This window comes from Sinocyclocheilus grahami, unplaced genomic scaffold (assembly GCF_001515645.1).
Source record: "Sinocyclocheilus grahami isolate Dianchi unplaced genomic scaffold, SAMN03320097.WGS_v1.1 scaffold255.1, whole genome shotgun sequence".
Taxonomy (NCBI): domain Eukaryota; kingdom Metazoa; phylum Chordata; class Actinopteri; order Cypriniformes; family Cyprinidae; genus Sinocyclocheilus; species Sinocyclocheilus grahami.
Window position 1 is genome coordinate 1,852,986 of NW_015505434.1, and position 14,482 is coordinate 1,867,467.

General features: G+C 37.9%; 1 protein-coding gene across 1 annotated transcript in view; it reads left to right on the plus strand.

Annotated features, from left to right (window-relative positions):
• LOC107598770 (LIM domain only protein 7-like) overlaps nucleotides 1-14,482 on the plus strand; it is a 42,926-nt gene that overhangs the window by 9,287 nt on the left and 19,157 nt on the right. Inside the window, exons 9-16 of the mRNA XM_016290205.1 lie at nucleotides 211-370; nucleotides 2,433-2,738; nucleotides 3,144-3,449; nucleotides 5,843-6,050; nucleotides 6,699-6,847; nucleotides 10,196-10,616; nucleotides 12,365-12,637; nucleotides 12,927-13,041. Coding sequence (XP_016145691.1) covers nucleotides 211-370; nucleotides 2,433-2,738; nucleotides 3,144-3,449; nucleotides 5,843-6,050; nucleotides 6,699-6,847; nucleotides 10,196-10,616; nucleotides 12,365-12,637; nucleotides 12,927-13,041 — 1,938 coding nt within the window. The remainder of the gene's footprint in view (nucleotides 1-210; nucleotides 371-2,432; nucleotides 2,739-3,143; nucleotides 3,450-5,842; nucleotides 6,051-6,698; nucleotides 6,848-10,195; nucleotides 10,617-12,364; nucleotides 12,638-12,926; nucleotides 13,042-14,482) is intronic.

A 14,482-nucleotide genomic window follows, 5' to 3' on the forward strand; every position in this document is an offset into this window, starting at 1 on the left:
CCTGCAAGAATATCCTGGTTTCTCAAATAACTTTCTAAGAAATGATTCCAGTAAACCGCAAGTAATAAAAGAACACTTAACACGTAACTGCTCTAGTCTAGACCTCTTCACATAATATGCGCACAAATATGTGAGGTTTGTTTGACATCTCGCTTGACTGTCGATCTTGTTTGTTCATCATTTTTCTTTTATCCTCTTGTGTTCTCCCAGGTTGCGGTAGTGACGCAGAAGCAGAACATTGCTTCAGGATGGCAGAAGGCAGTAAAAGTGATGCCCCCATCAGAGAAAGAGTGCATGTCCCATCTGCCCTGAGGAAGAAAAGGCAGGAATACCAGCAGGGAGACAGAAGTTATGCAGGCGACCTCACTAGGTATGATACTCTCTCTTCTGGCTCGCTTTGCTTCAGAAACTGACCCTGCATAAAAACATTGGATGACAACTTTTGCTGTGCTTCTAACAGATATACAGTAGGGTGTCAATGGGTTTTTAAGTTTAAAATGTTTTAAATTCACTTATTAAAATTTCCAAAAAAGGCTGTAAAGAATCTTAAGTGTCTTGTGTTTTATTGTAATTTATTATATTGTATTTTACTAAATATTATACACATTTTTTATACAGAAACTCTTTACACACTGAAAAACATTTACCTATATAAAATGTAATGTGAAGACTTCTGTGAACATGAAAACTAACTTAAACAATTTTAAACAATTTAAAAAATGTAAGATTATTTTAAAATATATAACTTTTTTTATTTTATTTTTTTTGCATTAAACATTTAATATACATTATTTGTATTTGTATCAGAACGTTAGATATCATTAAGAGTTTAATATATTTGAACTTATTTTTACTTTATTTATATTTGAATCTATTTATTTTTTTACAATATATTGTCCAGCCATGTTGTTAAAAAGAACATCATTATTTTGTGTATTTGGTGTAATGTGTTTATGCGGTTTAAGGTTAAAAAACACATTATTTTCCACATACTGTACATTTATTGTTTCTCCTCTATGCCCTGCCTTTCTGAAAGCGTCGATTTTTACAAAGCTCATCGGTCTGAAAAGCGAGGTGTGCTCTGATTGGCCAGCTATCCAGTGCTTTGTGATTGGCCGAATACCTCAAGCGTGTGACGGAAATGTTACGCCCCTTACCATACTGTGATGCCCTGTCCGGCCGGAGCGATGAGACAAAAACATTAAAACCCATTATAAACGAGGCATTTGTTGCATCCAGTGGGGACATAATTACGGATTATAATGACTTGTACTGTAATTTTAAGCGTTGCATCGCGCCGCGTAAACATAAAACCATTTCTGCATTTGTGATCGGAGAAATGACAAACAAGCGCTACTCTACACTGCTCAAAACTCGCGTTTGAATCATCAGTGGCAAATCCTTTAAATATGAAAACGTAACATTACTTGCAGTCTGTGAGTCAGAACAGCCGGCATTGTAGTCTACTCTCCCAGGATCAGGAAACGGTCCTCCATAAAATGTGCTGCACACATCTGAATATTTGGGTTGAACTGTTCTAGAACAGTTTTGTAAATACAACTTAACCACTGATTTCTTGTAGTATCCTCTTTTGGAAGGCCAAACAAAGTAGTTTCGCTTTCACAATGAAACACAGTGGGCTTGAGTGAGCGGAGGCCGGCGGCTAGAGTGAGCGGTGGACAGGTGGGCTTGAGAACGGCTTACGGCAACCACATGTGACGACCCTGGGCTGGACTCCGCTTCGTCCACGGTGAAAGCCGATCCGGTGATCCACAGCGTGAAGTTGATGTATTTCCTCCACGACCAGCACGGATCAATTCAGCTCTAGGCATGACGAAGCGGATATCGTCCTCTTTTGGAAGGCCAAACAAAGTAGTTTCGCTTCCACAACGAAACACACAGCGTCTTCACGACATGGCGACAACAACACTACTACAGCGAGAATAAAAGTTACGCCTTCTTTCTTTGCGTGAACATTTGGGCGGCGTTATGCAAATCTTCCCACATATTGACGTAGGTATGTGGGGGCGTGTTAGAACGAGCTGTTTTAGGTAGGCGTGGTTTACTCTTAACTTTTATAAAGAATATCTCTTTGGATTTGAGACTTTAGTCTTTGCAACTTTACAGATCTTCTTTATGCACCAAGAGCTTGTAACATTCAAAAGAGAAAGGAAAATTTTTAATCTCATTATATGACCCCTTTAAAAGATCCCTTTCATTTCATTCCATTAAACATGTATTCTGTATATACTGCTTGAGTTTTTAGATCATGCAGGTCTGCTGTTATAATTGAAAAACAATATAGATTATTAATATTAATATGGTCTTCAGTTTATTGTTGACTATTATGTAACCGGGTTGGCTATAGCATGTATATTGTGCGTGTAATTGGAGGTGGTTTTCTTAGTCTGTCCACCATCTTTTGACTGTAGTGAAAGTGGGAGGGGCTTATACCGTGACCTCCCTCCTGCTTCTGCCTTCCTCCAATGGGCAAGAAGTTACCAGAGTGACAGTGACTCTGACGCGGATCGCCCTGAACCAGACCTTGTGCAGGACGACCTAGCGAGTCGCAGATTCCGCTCTGTAACCTCCGTGGCCCCTGTGAACTTTGCGATCCCTTCAAAGCCTCTAAGCCCCAAGGTGGCCTCTATGGTGACCCCAAGTGCTAGGAAGTCATGGCTGACCTTGTCAGATGCCTCACGGCTGGCCGTAGTGCCACCCCAGAGATCAAACCAGAGGTCAGAGTTTAGAGAGTGTTTCAAATATAGACCGTGGTGCCCTAATACTTGCGCTTATGTACATCCAACTGGTCCTAACTGCTTTTTGTTCATCTGTTTATTTGTAACTAAACAAGCTTATTAATTTAGAAGATGTGCTTAGTTTTTCCCAAACGGGTGTTCTACTCTAGTGGAGCACATTTGAACGAGTTGTTGCTTGGTGTGATCCTTCGATTTCAAGATTCATGTTGGCACTTGGTGGGTCTTCACTAATTTGCTATGCATTCATCTCATTACTAGAACTACTTGTGGCTGTGCATTCCACTAACTAGCACTAAAAACAGTTTTGCATGCATGTTCATGCATATGCTTCTTGGAGATATTTTTGCACTCTTCTCATACGGATGGCTCTGTCTTGGGAAGCAGAGTGTTATCCATTCCCTCTGAAAATGGACAGACAGACTTTGAATTAGCCACTTTGGAGGAAGAGTTTCTTCAGCGAGCCCTAAACAATGGCACGAGTGACTCTGATGAGGACCGAGGATATGCCGATCCTGTGTTGGATGACCTTTACGCCCGTCGTGTGCTCGTCTCGGAGCATCAGACCTCCGTCAATGCCGATTCAGACAAGTTCCTGCCCAAATATTGGACACCTGAGGAAGATCTACATGTGAAAAAGATCAGGATAGGGTCCCAGCGCAGGCCATGGTATAAGAAGATGCAGGGCTTCAGGTTTGTGTCATAGAGCCAGTTGGAAATCTTGTAAATAGTCCCATTCCTCCCCAGTTCCCAATAAAACATATCATAGAAATGAAATGAAATGAAATGAAATCTATAAAATATCATAATTGCGGTCACAGAACTTCTCCTATGCTTGTTTTCCAAATGATTTTTTTCTTCAAAATGTCCATATTCTTCAACCCACATAGAGCCACTGAATCAAAATTGCAACCCCTGTGTAAAAAAAAAACACAACAGGAATTTGCATTATGAAGTGTATTCCTGACTGTTTTGGATCAGGTTTATCAAATAATAATAAAATAAATGATTAATTAATATTATTGATTTGTTTGTTTTTTCCAAAACTCGCCACATAACAAAGAAAGGTTACAAAGATAGGTATATTAATCATCAGTAGTGCTACATACTTATGTGACTCCGTGTACTTGGTCTTTCTTTTTCATCTATTTAAAATCTTGTCTTTTCCCTTTTCCTCTGCTATTGCTTCCTTCTGTCTCTCCTTCCTCTAGCCGAAAGATGTCTGGTTCCTCCGAGGACGACTCTGATTTTGACATCACTCCTTGGCTTGCTGCACCTGCTTCAAACTTTTCACCTGATTCCAAATGATTCCACACCTTTTGAGACATTCTTACTTTTTTATTTTCTTGTGTAGTAGTGCATTGGATAATTAACTCACACCATATATATATTTGGAGAAGGATATTGTATTCTAATTAAAGGCAGATGTGCAGAATGTTTATATGAAAATGTGTAAAATAGTAAATGATCACCATAATCTTTTAGCTTTGCTTCATTTGCTGAAACATTAATTTTTTAGCGGGTACAAGCAATTTATACAGCAGATACTATGTATGTTTGCACCAAAATTTTGCTTCTTTTTTAATGGAGCTTAATTTAAGCCTAATGTAGCAGTTGTGGCCATCTTGAGATTGTAACAAATTCTTGATCTGGTAACATGCAACTAAACTCTGAGCCTAATTTCAGTGTTTCCTTTCCCCGGCCTCATTTATTTATAGGTGTGAGATGACTTAGGCCTATTTTTAAATCATACACAGCTCGGGCTGAGCATATCCACTGTAGCACAGATAAAGTGCTGGTTTGGAAAGCTGAACTTAAACTCGCAGCTTTAATGGTACAAGACTGAAAAAAGTCCATGTAGCACATTTACATAGAATAACTGTGAGAACAGCCCCCAAGACTGCATTTGCGCAGTGATTTCTATAAGATCCAAGCAAAATTAAATCTAGAACATTTGTTTCACGATAGTTTTACAGTAGGCTTTAAGCAAAAAATCTCCATAATGAAATATCTCTTTGGAGTTAGTTGAGCTGATGGTGTTAAAGATGATTTAAATAGTTTTGCTTCACAGTTGTCATGATGATGTAATAAATTCTGTGCACATGACAGCTGTTGTTCACACAGTGGAATGTTTGTGTCTCTCTGATATGTCAAAGTCTGAGGTCAAACAACTTGTACTGGAATGTCAAAATAACTTTATTTTTTTTTGGCCAATAAAAATATCAGCTCAGTTGCATCATCTGTGTATATAATTTATATTTATTTATTTATTATTTTTATTTTAGTTATTATTATTATTATTATTATTATTATCATCATTAGCAGCTTATCTCTAGACTCTTATTTGCTTTCTTCAAAAATGGCTCATCCTCCTTTTGTGTGTGTGTCATGCTAGTCATGCAGGTTTTGAAAATCATGAGTGTGGGTAAATTCATTTATTATAATTTTTTTTTAATAATATATGAATATTATTTGTGTGCACTTCTTTTTAAGTGATCATCCATGGGCAGAAACAAAAATTCTATTCATTTACTATAAAGATAATATTTGATTGTAAAATTTTCATGGTTTCCCAGATTTCCCATGAGACACTCTCGGTACACAGGGTGAGTTCAGCAATTTTTGACGTTGCTTCGGTGTCATCTTGCAATAGCAAATGCCTGATTCCTTTTGCATTTGTGGCTTCATTACGTGGGCTGCTTCTATATGAATGTGTGCATTTTTAAGCATTTGTCCCTCAAGTAAATTATAAAATCAACCATCACACAATATTTTACAACGTGCTACATGCTATATAGCAGTGCCTTGCATGTTGTGTCTCCTGCAAAAATCGTTGTTTTACGGCATAAACTGTAATGCATACACTTGTTATATTGTAATATTATACTATTATTTTTCCATCATTGTGTGGAGTTTCTGCTGGTTTATCTCTCTATTTACTTGATGCTAATGTCTTTATAACAGCTTTTACAGGGACAGGGTACAGTTCAGGTCTTAACCTCTAGATGTCAGTGTAACACAATTAAACTTCTGATTTTTGAATGGAGATTATCATTTAAATAAGCATGTCCATCTCCGCTCAACAGAAGCAAATCTATGGGTGACATCACACTGGAGCCCATTCCACAGGAATCGAACAACTGCTCCAGCTTTGACCCGCTGGGGTCACGCCATGTTCACCTGAGGTCTGTTGGAGAGGTGACCCTTGAACCCTCAGCCATACAGAGGGTTCAGCGGGAACAGTTACAAAGCATCCGGGACAGAATAAAGGAAAGTGAAGCCAAGTGGCACGAAGTAAGTGATGCTTATTTGCATAGCACTTTTCACATCATGGTGGTGGAACTGCTTATCACACAGATTATAATAATGAAAAAAGTGTTGATTAAAAAGGGATGGTTCACCCCAAAAAAGGCAATTGTCACATTTACTTACCCTCATGTTGTTTCAAACCTGTTTGTATTTCTTTCCTTTGTGGAACACAAAAGAAGATCTTTTAAAGAATATTGGTAACCAAACAACTGTTTGGACAAAAAAACAAAACAATATATTGTATATTGTTAGTATATTTCTCAAAATATCTTCTATGTTCCACAGAAGAAAGTCAGTGAAACCGGTTGGTGAGTAAATGAGTAAAAGTATTTATTTTGGCTGTTTTTGGAGCCTAGGGTTGTCGCAGGAAAATTATGAAAATTTAATTTCTCAGGACATCCGATTCTGGCAACATTTCTCCTAGATGTTGCTATTTCGGAGTTGGCACTGTGGGGGTCCTCAGTGAGCCAAATAATAACAGAAATGTTTTGTTTTGTACTGGCCTTGGAGATTTTTAATTTTTTTTAAAGGTCATTCACACATCACACTGATGTTACTGTCAGACAGTGTTTTTTTTTTTCTTTTTTCTGGCGTTTCTTCATTTATCACTCCATTTCTCCTCTGTCATTGCAGGATCTGAACAGGTGGAAGAGCCAGCGGCGTAGTGCAAACTTTGACCTCCACAGGAAGCGTGAGGAGAGGGAGCAGATTAAACTTATTACCAATGGGGGAGGGACCAGTGCCATCAGGACTGCACAGCTCACCGGTGTGCCAGAGGAGAGGTAATATATACTGTAATGTATCTTACTTGCACAATAATACATTTTCTCTTTGTTTTAGTAAATTTTTTAAAGGAATAGTCCAACCACAAATTAACATTCTGTTATTATTTATATATTTATAACTTCCTATTATTTCAAGCCCAAATGACTGACAAAGTGGGGAATTCAGCAGAATATCTGTGCTTCTGTCTTCTACACAATAAAAGTGAATGGGGATCATGGGCTGTCAAGCTCCAAAAAGAAGAAGAAAAAAAATAGTTCTGTCATGACAACTCTCTGAGAGTTTAGGATGGTAATATGCATGACAGTGTTAATGTGCGGAATAGATGCTGCTGCGGCAGAGCAAGTACTGAGATGTGCTACTGCCAATATATCCACAGACATGCTGCTGTGAGCATGTAGGAAATACTGCTGCTGTATATTTAACATGGATGAAATAACCCCCATGTATAACATACATGAAGTTACCCATAGCAGGTCTATACAGGTGGAGCTGGGGAAGGTGGAGGGTTTGTGAAGCGTGCTACAACTGCTACAGCAAGCACTGGCCAAATATTTGAATGTTGAGAAGGAATCTCATTGGCTGCTGATGCAAAAGTAAACCAATCACCTGCGCCATGTGAATGATGATGTAATTATATCAGATTGAGTTAGAACCTATCGACCTGCGCGAGTTTCATGACATACCTTTGTATTACTTATGACTACTTTGACTATATTCAGTGTCCTCTGAAAAAAATACAGTAGCTTTGTGTAAAGAACAGATAAAAGTTATTTACTGAAATTGTTGACTGACAGCAGTGGTAGCCATTTACTTTCATTGTATGGATTTTTTTCTAAATAACACCTTTTCTGTTTATGCAAGAAAGTAAGTTATGTCGGTTTTAGAAGACATAATGCCGATTAATAATATGCTGATTAATAATGACAGAACTTTTTATTTTGTCTCAAATATTGCTTAAACGCAGATTCTCTAAGAATGAATTGCACCCACTAAAAGCTCTGTTTTTTGCATGAGCTACAGTACATGCTGGTTTAGATCCAGATTTGCTAAAGATCAGTCAAACATGCCCATAAATGATTAGTGCTGATGGCAATTTCCACCTGGGTAAAATTGATGCAGCCGTACATATAAATGGAATAATATGGTCTCCTTTAAATGAAAATCATATTCCTGTTCAAAGAATTGCGATAATGGTGCAATGTAAATTGCGAAGAAAACAAATGCGCCGCAACTGTTTAGTGAATTCCGTTAGTTGACGTCACTTAACAATAAGGTTATGTTTGTTAACATTAGTTTATGTGTTGGGTATCATGTTCTGGCCCTGAACAGTGCTTCTACAGAGTTTATTAAGTTTGGTAAATGTTCATTTCTACATATACAGTTTTAAGATTTCAAGGTAATTTAAAACTACTTAATTATGAATTAACTTGATTTAACAATAGTATATTTATACATTACCATCAGCCTAGATTAAAGGTGTATTAACCTTTTCCGACACCAGTATTTAAAAAAATAAATAAAAAAGTTGCCAGTCGCCACCTGCAATTTTTATCTTCTAAAATATTTCATGGCCCCCAGGATACTTTGTTGTATGAATATTTGAATATGCAATATGTCAAAAGAAGGAACAGAGCCTCTGCTTAAAAAAATAAATACAACAACAACAAAAAAAAAATCAACATTTGAATGTGGGTAAGTTAAATAAAAAAAAAGCAACATTTTGAACAAAAAGCCGAGAAAATCTTGTTTTTATCAAAGATGGATGGTATTAAGAACTTTGTTCGTAACATACAGTAGATGGAGTAGATTGATTCCATCACCACCCCCTAATGCCCCGTTCACACTACAAGCGACACGCAACAGCTGAGCGACACAATCCCATTCATTTCAATGGAGAGCTGGCGATTTCCGGTGACACGAGCGACAGCGGCCGTTGGCGACCGGATGGGGCGTGTCCAGCGACGCGACAAAGTTCAGAATCCTTCAACTTTATGCAAATGAAGAGCGACTTTCGGGAGCGACAGCCAATAGGAAAGAAGACGGTAGAGCTCATGTGATCGTTCCCCTCTCAACGCCGTAGAGAAACATAAGCAATGGAAGAAAGTAGGCTCTGTTTCTCATTCATTTTTGTTTGTATGTACGGATTTAATTTAGATTTAGATTATATTTAGTCTTTTGCCAAAATGTTTGTACTTAGCGGCAAGAAACCTGATTTGCTGTCAAGGCAACCAGTATTGAGAACGCCCACTACGTGCAGCGACAAAAGTCGCTGCTAGTGTGAACGGGGCTTAAACTTGCACATTCCTGTACCACTTCCTGGGTCGACATTTTATTCGATAACTTTAAAGGCAGTTTTGAATAATATGCTGTTTAATGTCTGATGATCACCTGCTTACGTACGCATTAGATTTTTCTGCTGCTTCTTCACTGTGTTTTGATCCAGAGGTTTAGTACACTTTCAGAAGATGTGTAATAGCGCCCCCTACAGTATAATAGTGAAAACACAGAAATCTGGAAAAATCTGTCAAGCATTGCTGTTCTCTGTCTACTTTAAGTACCAATACCACAGTGGTGTTAGATGCTGCATTGTCATCTACTGACATGGATCAGCATGCTCGTTTTTTGGAATGTCACTGATACTAGTGGGTTTTAGAGCGCAGTCTATGCAATAATTAATTACTTTTCCAGTCCAAAAAATGAAAACAAAAAATACCTTAAGCACTACTTTTTCTCAATCAAATCTTTCCACTTTTTAACTTTATTGATGTTTCTTTCTTCTTGTGTCAGACCTTTTCCATACAGGGATGGATTCTACCTTTATCTCAGTTGGTAAACAACAATAAGTATGTTCCGTTGTCTAATTTTCGCTTTTCACAACAAGGAACTACACTACAGTTCTAGAATATCTATATAATTAAGACACTTTTTACAGAAAACTATTAATACAGCATGCATATGACTCTTCACAAAAACACTGTTTATTTCTTAATGTGTACCATACTACTGAATGCACCTTTTAACAATGAAGAAAAGTAGGCTATATTTATAAATCAACATCCACCTAAGATTAATAAATACTCTAAAAGATTTAGTTCATAATACCTAATGCATTAACTGATGATAACAAATTGAATGTTACTCTAAAGTGTTACCACTTGGTGTTCACTTGTGGATAATAGAGACATTTGATAGTTACACCTGTCCTCTAAGCCCTCTCCACCCCCTACTTCTCTTCCCACCCTTTAGTGCACAAGTGACCACTAATAACCATGTGCTTTCTAGTAGAGTCCTGCCCTGGGATCAGATCAGGCATTCAGTCCAGTTTCCATTTCACTCTCTTCCAGCTCCAACATGCCTGGACCCATGAGTGATGCGGGCTCCAGTGTCAGCAGTACTGGGTGGTCCACCGCCTTGGCTTCACCCCTCACAAACGGGACATCTCCTGCTCTGACCAAAGGCACTGGTGCAGAGACGACTGACTCAGCTGGTGAATTCTTCACCCCTCCAGCAGCTGTTGTCTCTGAACCGAGTTCACTGACCAGCCTGGCTACTGGGGATCCAGAACACTATGAGCAGCAGGGTCCAGACTTCAGCCACCGCGCGATCCTCCTGGAGAGCTTTTATGCAGGGGGAGCACGCATATCTGCCACTCTACCCAGAGGTTTCAGAAGGTCAGAAGGTTCCTCACGCCTCTCCACGGGTGTCACACCACGTCCATTTGGAACCAAACCCTCCAAAGTGTCCTCACTGCCCAGAGCATATTCCGTAAGTGGCCATTATTAGTCTTACACAATATAGATCATGTTCTTTCATCCAGGAAAAAAAAAATCTCACAGTGGAGGCTTTTGATTCTGATTAATGGTATTTTTGCTATATCGGTCTATTTCACATGGTATTTAGGATCTCATTGTCTGATTCATAATGCAGCAACAACAATACTTTCTCTGTGATGTTCTCTTTTGTTTCTGTCTTTATAGAGTGTAGTTTTTTTTTTATTTGTACTCTGAATATTCCACTCCACGATCTTATAATAAAACTGCTTATTCCATGCCTAAAAGCAGGGATCACCAAACTCGGTCCTGGAGGGCCGGTGTCCTGCAGAATTTAGCTCCAACTTCAGCTAGCCTCAACGCACATGTACTGGAAGTTTCAAGTATACCTAGACATTGATTAGCTGCTTCAGGTGCGTTTGATTTAGGGTTAGAGCTAAACTCTGCAGGACACCGGCCCTCCAGGACTGAGTTTGGTGACCCCTGCTTAAAAGGTTTGACCTTGGACTTATATAAAGGCTCAGTTTATAAAAGAATGGGCAAAAGTACCTGAGTACTTGAAAGTGACAGCAATGATCAATCATGAAATCAATCACACGTTTTAAAAAGTTATGCCGCCATTTTTCATGTTACCTTGAGGTCTGATTGGTTATTGTTGAGACAGCATGCCTCTAGACCAGAGAACTAAAATGAAAGCGCGCAGTGATACCTGGAAAGTATGCATTTTTTTTTCTTAATGTTTATATATTTGCTTGGAAATGGCTTAAATGGGTGGTTTTATTTTCAATTAGAAGACATTGTCACCCAAACAGCCATTATAGCTATTTGACTTATTTTGACTGAAACGTACTGGTTCAAACGGTTTCAAATTATTGAATATATGATGTCAATTTTAAACATATTGCCCAACAACATTTATTTTCAGTGGCTCTTACAGTATTCTTTCAGACCTGAGTGCTGACCTACACTAATTGTTTGTTTATAAATAGTTCTTAAACACACTTGATAAAGGAGTGAGGGATGAGGAAGAGAGTGATAGTTGGTGTTGTGTTCTGTGTGTGAAGTTTAGTGTTACTCCTCATCATCTGATCATCTAGCGGCTGGCTTATGAATAATGGATAAAGCCACTACTACTGCACTCCGGGTGCTTAATGAAACCCAAGCTGTGACTTTGTTGTGTGTGTGTGTGCTCTTTTCCATGACGAGCTTCTCAATCATGCATGGTCACACTTGGTGTTTGGTCACTTTGTCTCAAACAAAAGCAATTATGTATTCTCTGTCAGTAAATGTATCGCATGTTGTTGTTGTTTTTTTAATAAGAATGTGCCTTTATCAATTTGAATTGAAGATTAAAATCCAAACGAAATGACACCTGAAGGTAGTTTCAGAGGTGGAGCAGGTTATTTGTGTTTTTGCTTTAGCAAGTGCATATATGAAGACCAGGAAAGGGATAAAATAAAATGAAATGGAAAAAATAAAATAAATAATAAATTAAAATAATGTGGTCAAATTCCATTGAGGCATAATCCATTTTCTCAGTGTTTTTTAATACACATTCCTAAATTGGTATTCTAAATTGGTAATTTCTTTATAATGCTCTTCTTTTCACAAGGGGAAAACCTATGTCTAAACCAGCAGTCTGAGTCTTAATATCAAGTAGAATTTGGCACTGCCATTGCTGAAGTGATTGCAAAAGGAAGTAACCACTTTTATGTATTTGCTTTTATCTTTTGGTTTCTACAGATGGATGACTCTCATAAAAGCCTGATCAGTGGAAACGGAGATATTTCAATCATCCCCTCTTTCCTCAGCGGTCAAGGAAAGGGCATAGCCTCTGTTCACACGGTCCACTCTCGTTCAAGTACTCATCCAATCAACCCTAAGAAGGAAGAAGAAGAGACAAGAGATGGAAGGTCATCAGCACCTCCCATTAACTGTTTTGTCACTAAAGTGACAATGGCTGCCTCTAATATGCAAACAACATCTCCTGTTGTCGCCAAAATCAGGGACATCAAGGTAGGTTGCTTGACAATCTGAATCAATTAAATAAAATCGTGACATCCAAGATATCCTTAACCTACCTAAATTTAAAAAAAAATATATATATATATATATATATATATATATTATATTTTATATATTTATTTTTTATTTATTTATTTTTTGCTTGTGTTGTACTAACTGGAGCAGATTTCTTGAAGATGGTGTCATGGGATCCTCAGGTGTCACATTCTCTCTCTATCTCTCTCTCTCTGTCTCTGTCTCTGTCTCTCTCTCTCTCTCTCTCTCTCTCTCTCTCTCTCAGGTGGGTCAAAGTGAAATGCGAGTCTGCTTGAATCAAAAGCCTAACAGTGGGAGAGACTTTGGATTCAGGGCTCACTGGGACTCAACTGGTGCTTGTGTGAAATCTGTTCAAGCAGGTAAGCCTTATAATTTAAAATGGTTCGAAGCAAACGGTTTAACTAGAAAACTGCCATTAATTTTAAATGCGTCCAGGCTTTGCCGTTTCAGTTAATAGAGGGTGAAATGTGAACTATCTGTGAATTAGTCAGGTTAGATGTGCAATATATGGATGTTTCTACCATACAGAATCTCCATTTAGGGAAATAGGGTGCATTGGTGCAACTTGGTGGTGTGGTGTGTGTTTATGGGTGAATGGAGGTGTGTACAGTAGACAAGAACAGTGTATTTAGGAAAAAATAAATTAAAAAATAGGCTTAATATCCTAAAAGTTTTCATAATATGGTGCTTTGGGAAATCATGATGAATGGTGCTCTTTATGTACTTGTTGAGTTTGTGGAGGTTTATTGTGTATCACACTGTGTCCTTGAAAGTTATTTTCAGTTTCTTTAATTTTTAAGAATGCTTTAAGGAGTGTTTTTGTGCATGTATCGCCAGATATGCTTCTGTTCACCCACACTGTGTCATTCTCAGGATTCTGGAGTGAGATTGAGATGAATGATTTATAGAGAACAGTGAAGGTGTTTCTTACTGCGCATTAGTCTGATTGGTTAAACTGAAGAAGTCTTGTGGGGAGTCTGGTCCTGAGCTTAGGATATATCTTCGTGAATGAGAGGAGCTTGAGCATTCATCTGTGACCGGTGTGCTTATAAAAGCAGGTCAGGGCAGCCATGCATGCAGTAACTATAGCTTAAAGCACATCTCTGAATAAATTAAGCTTTCCATTGATGTATGGTTTGTTAGGATAGAACAATATTTGGCCGAGATGCAACTATTTGAAATCTGGAATCTGAGGGTGCAAAAAAAGCAAAATATTGACAAAATCCAAGTTGTCCAAATTAAGTTCTTAGCAATGCATATTGCTAATCAAAAATTAAGTTTTTATATATTTACAGTAGGAAATATACAAAATATCTTTATGGAACATGATCTTTACTTAATGTCCTAATGATTTTTGGCATAAAATAAAAATCAATAATTTTGACCCATACAATATATTTTTGGCCATTGCTACAAATATACCCCAGCGACTTAAGACTGGTTTTGTGGTCCAGGGTCACATATTAGTTTTTCATCTGTATCATTGCATAGAAGAGACTGAGAGTGTTTGGTTCTGACTCTTGGGATCCTTTTAATCAGCCGTATCCTGTGGCGTTATGGGACAGGCTGAGGTGTAGATGGTCCAGGTTGATCTCCTTCCCCAGAATTCTAGTAAACACACTAACCTACATGTAGAGCCTCATCAATGATGTATGAACCTGTTCTCTTGTTTTCTATTCCATTTAGGGCTGTCAGTCTGGTAATATATTATGATTAACGAATTGATATGATATATATATATATATATATATATATATATATATATATATATATATATTTTCTCTTTTTTTTTTTTTTTTT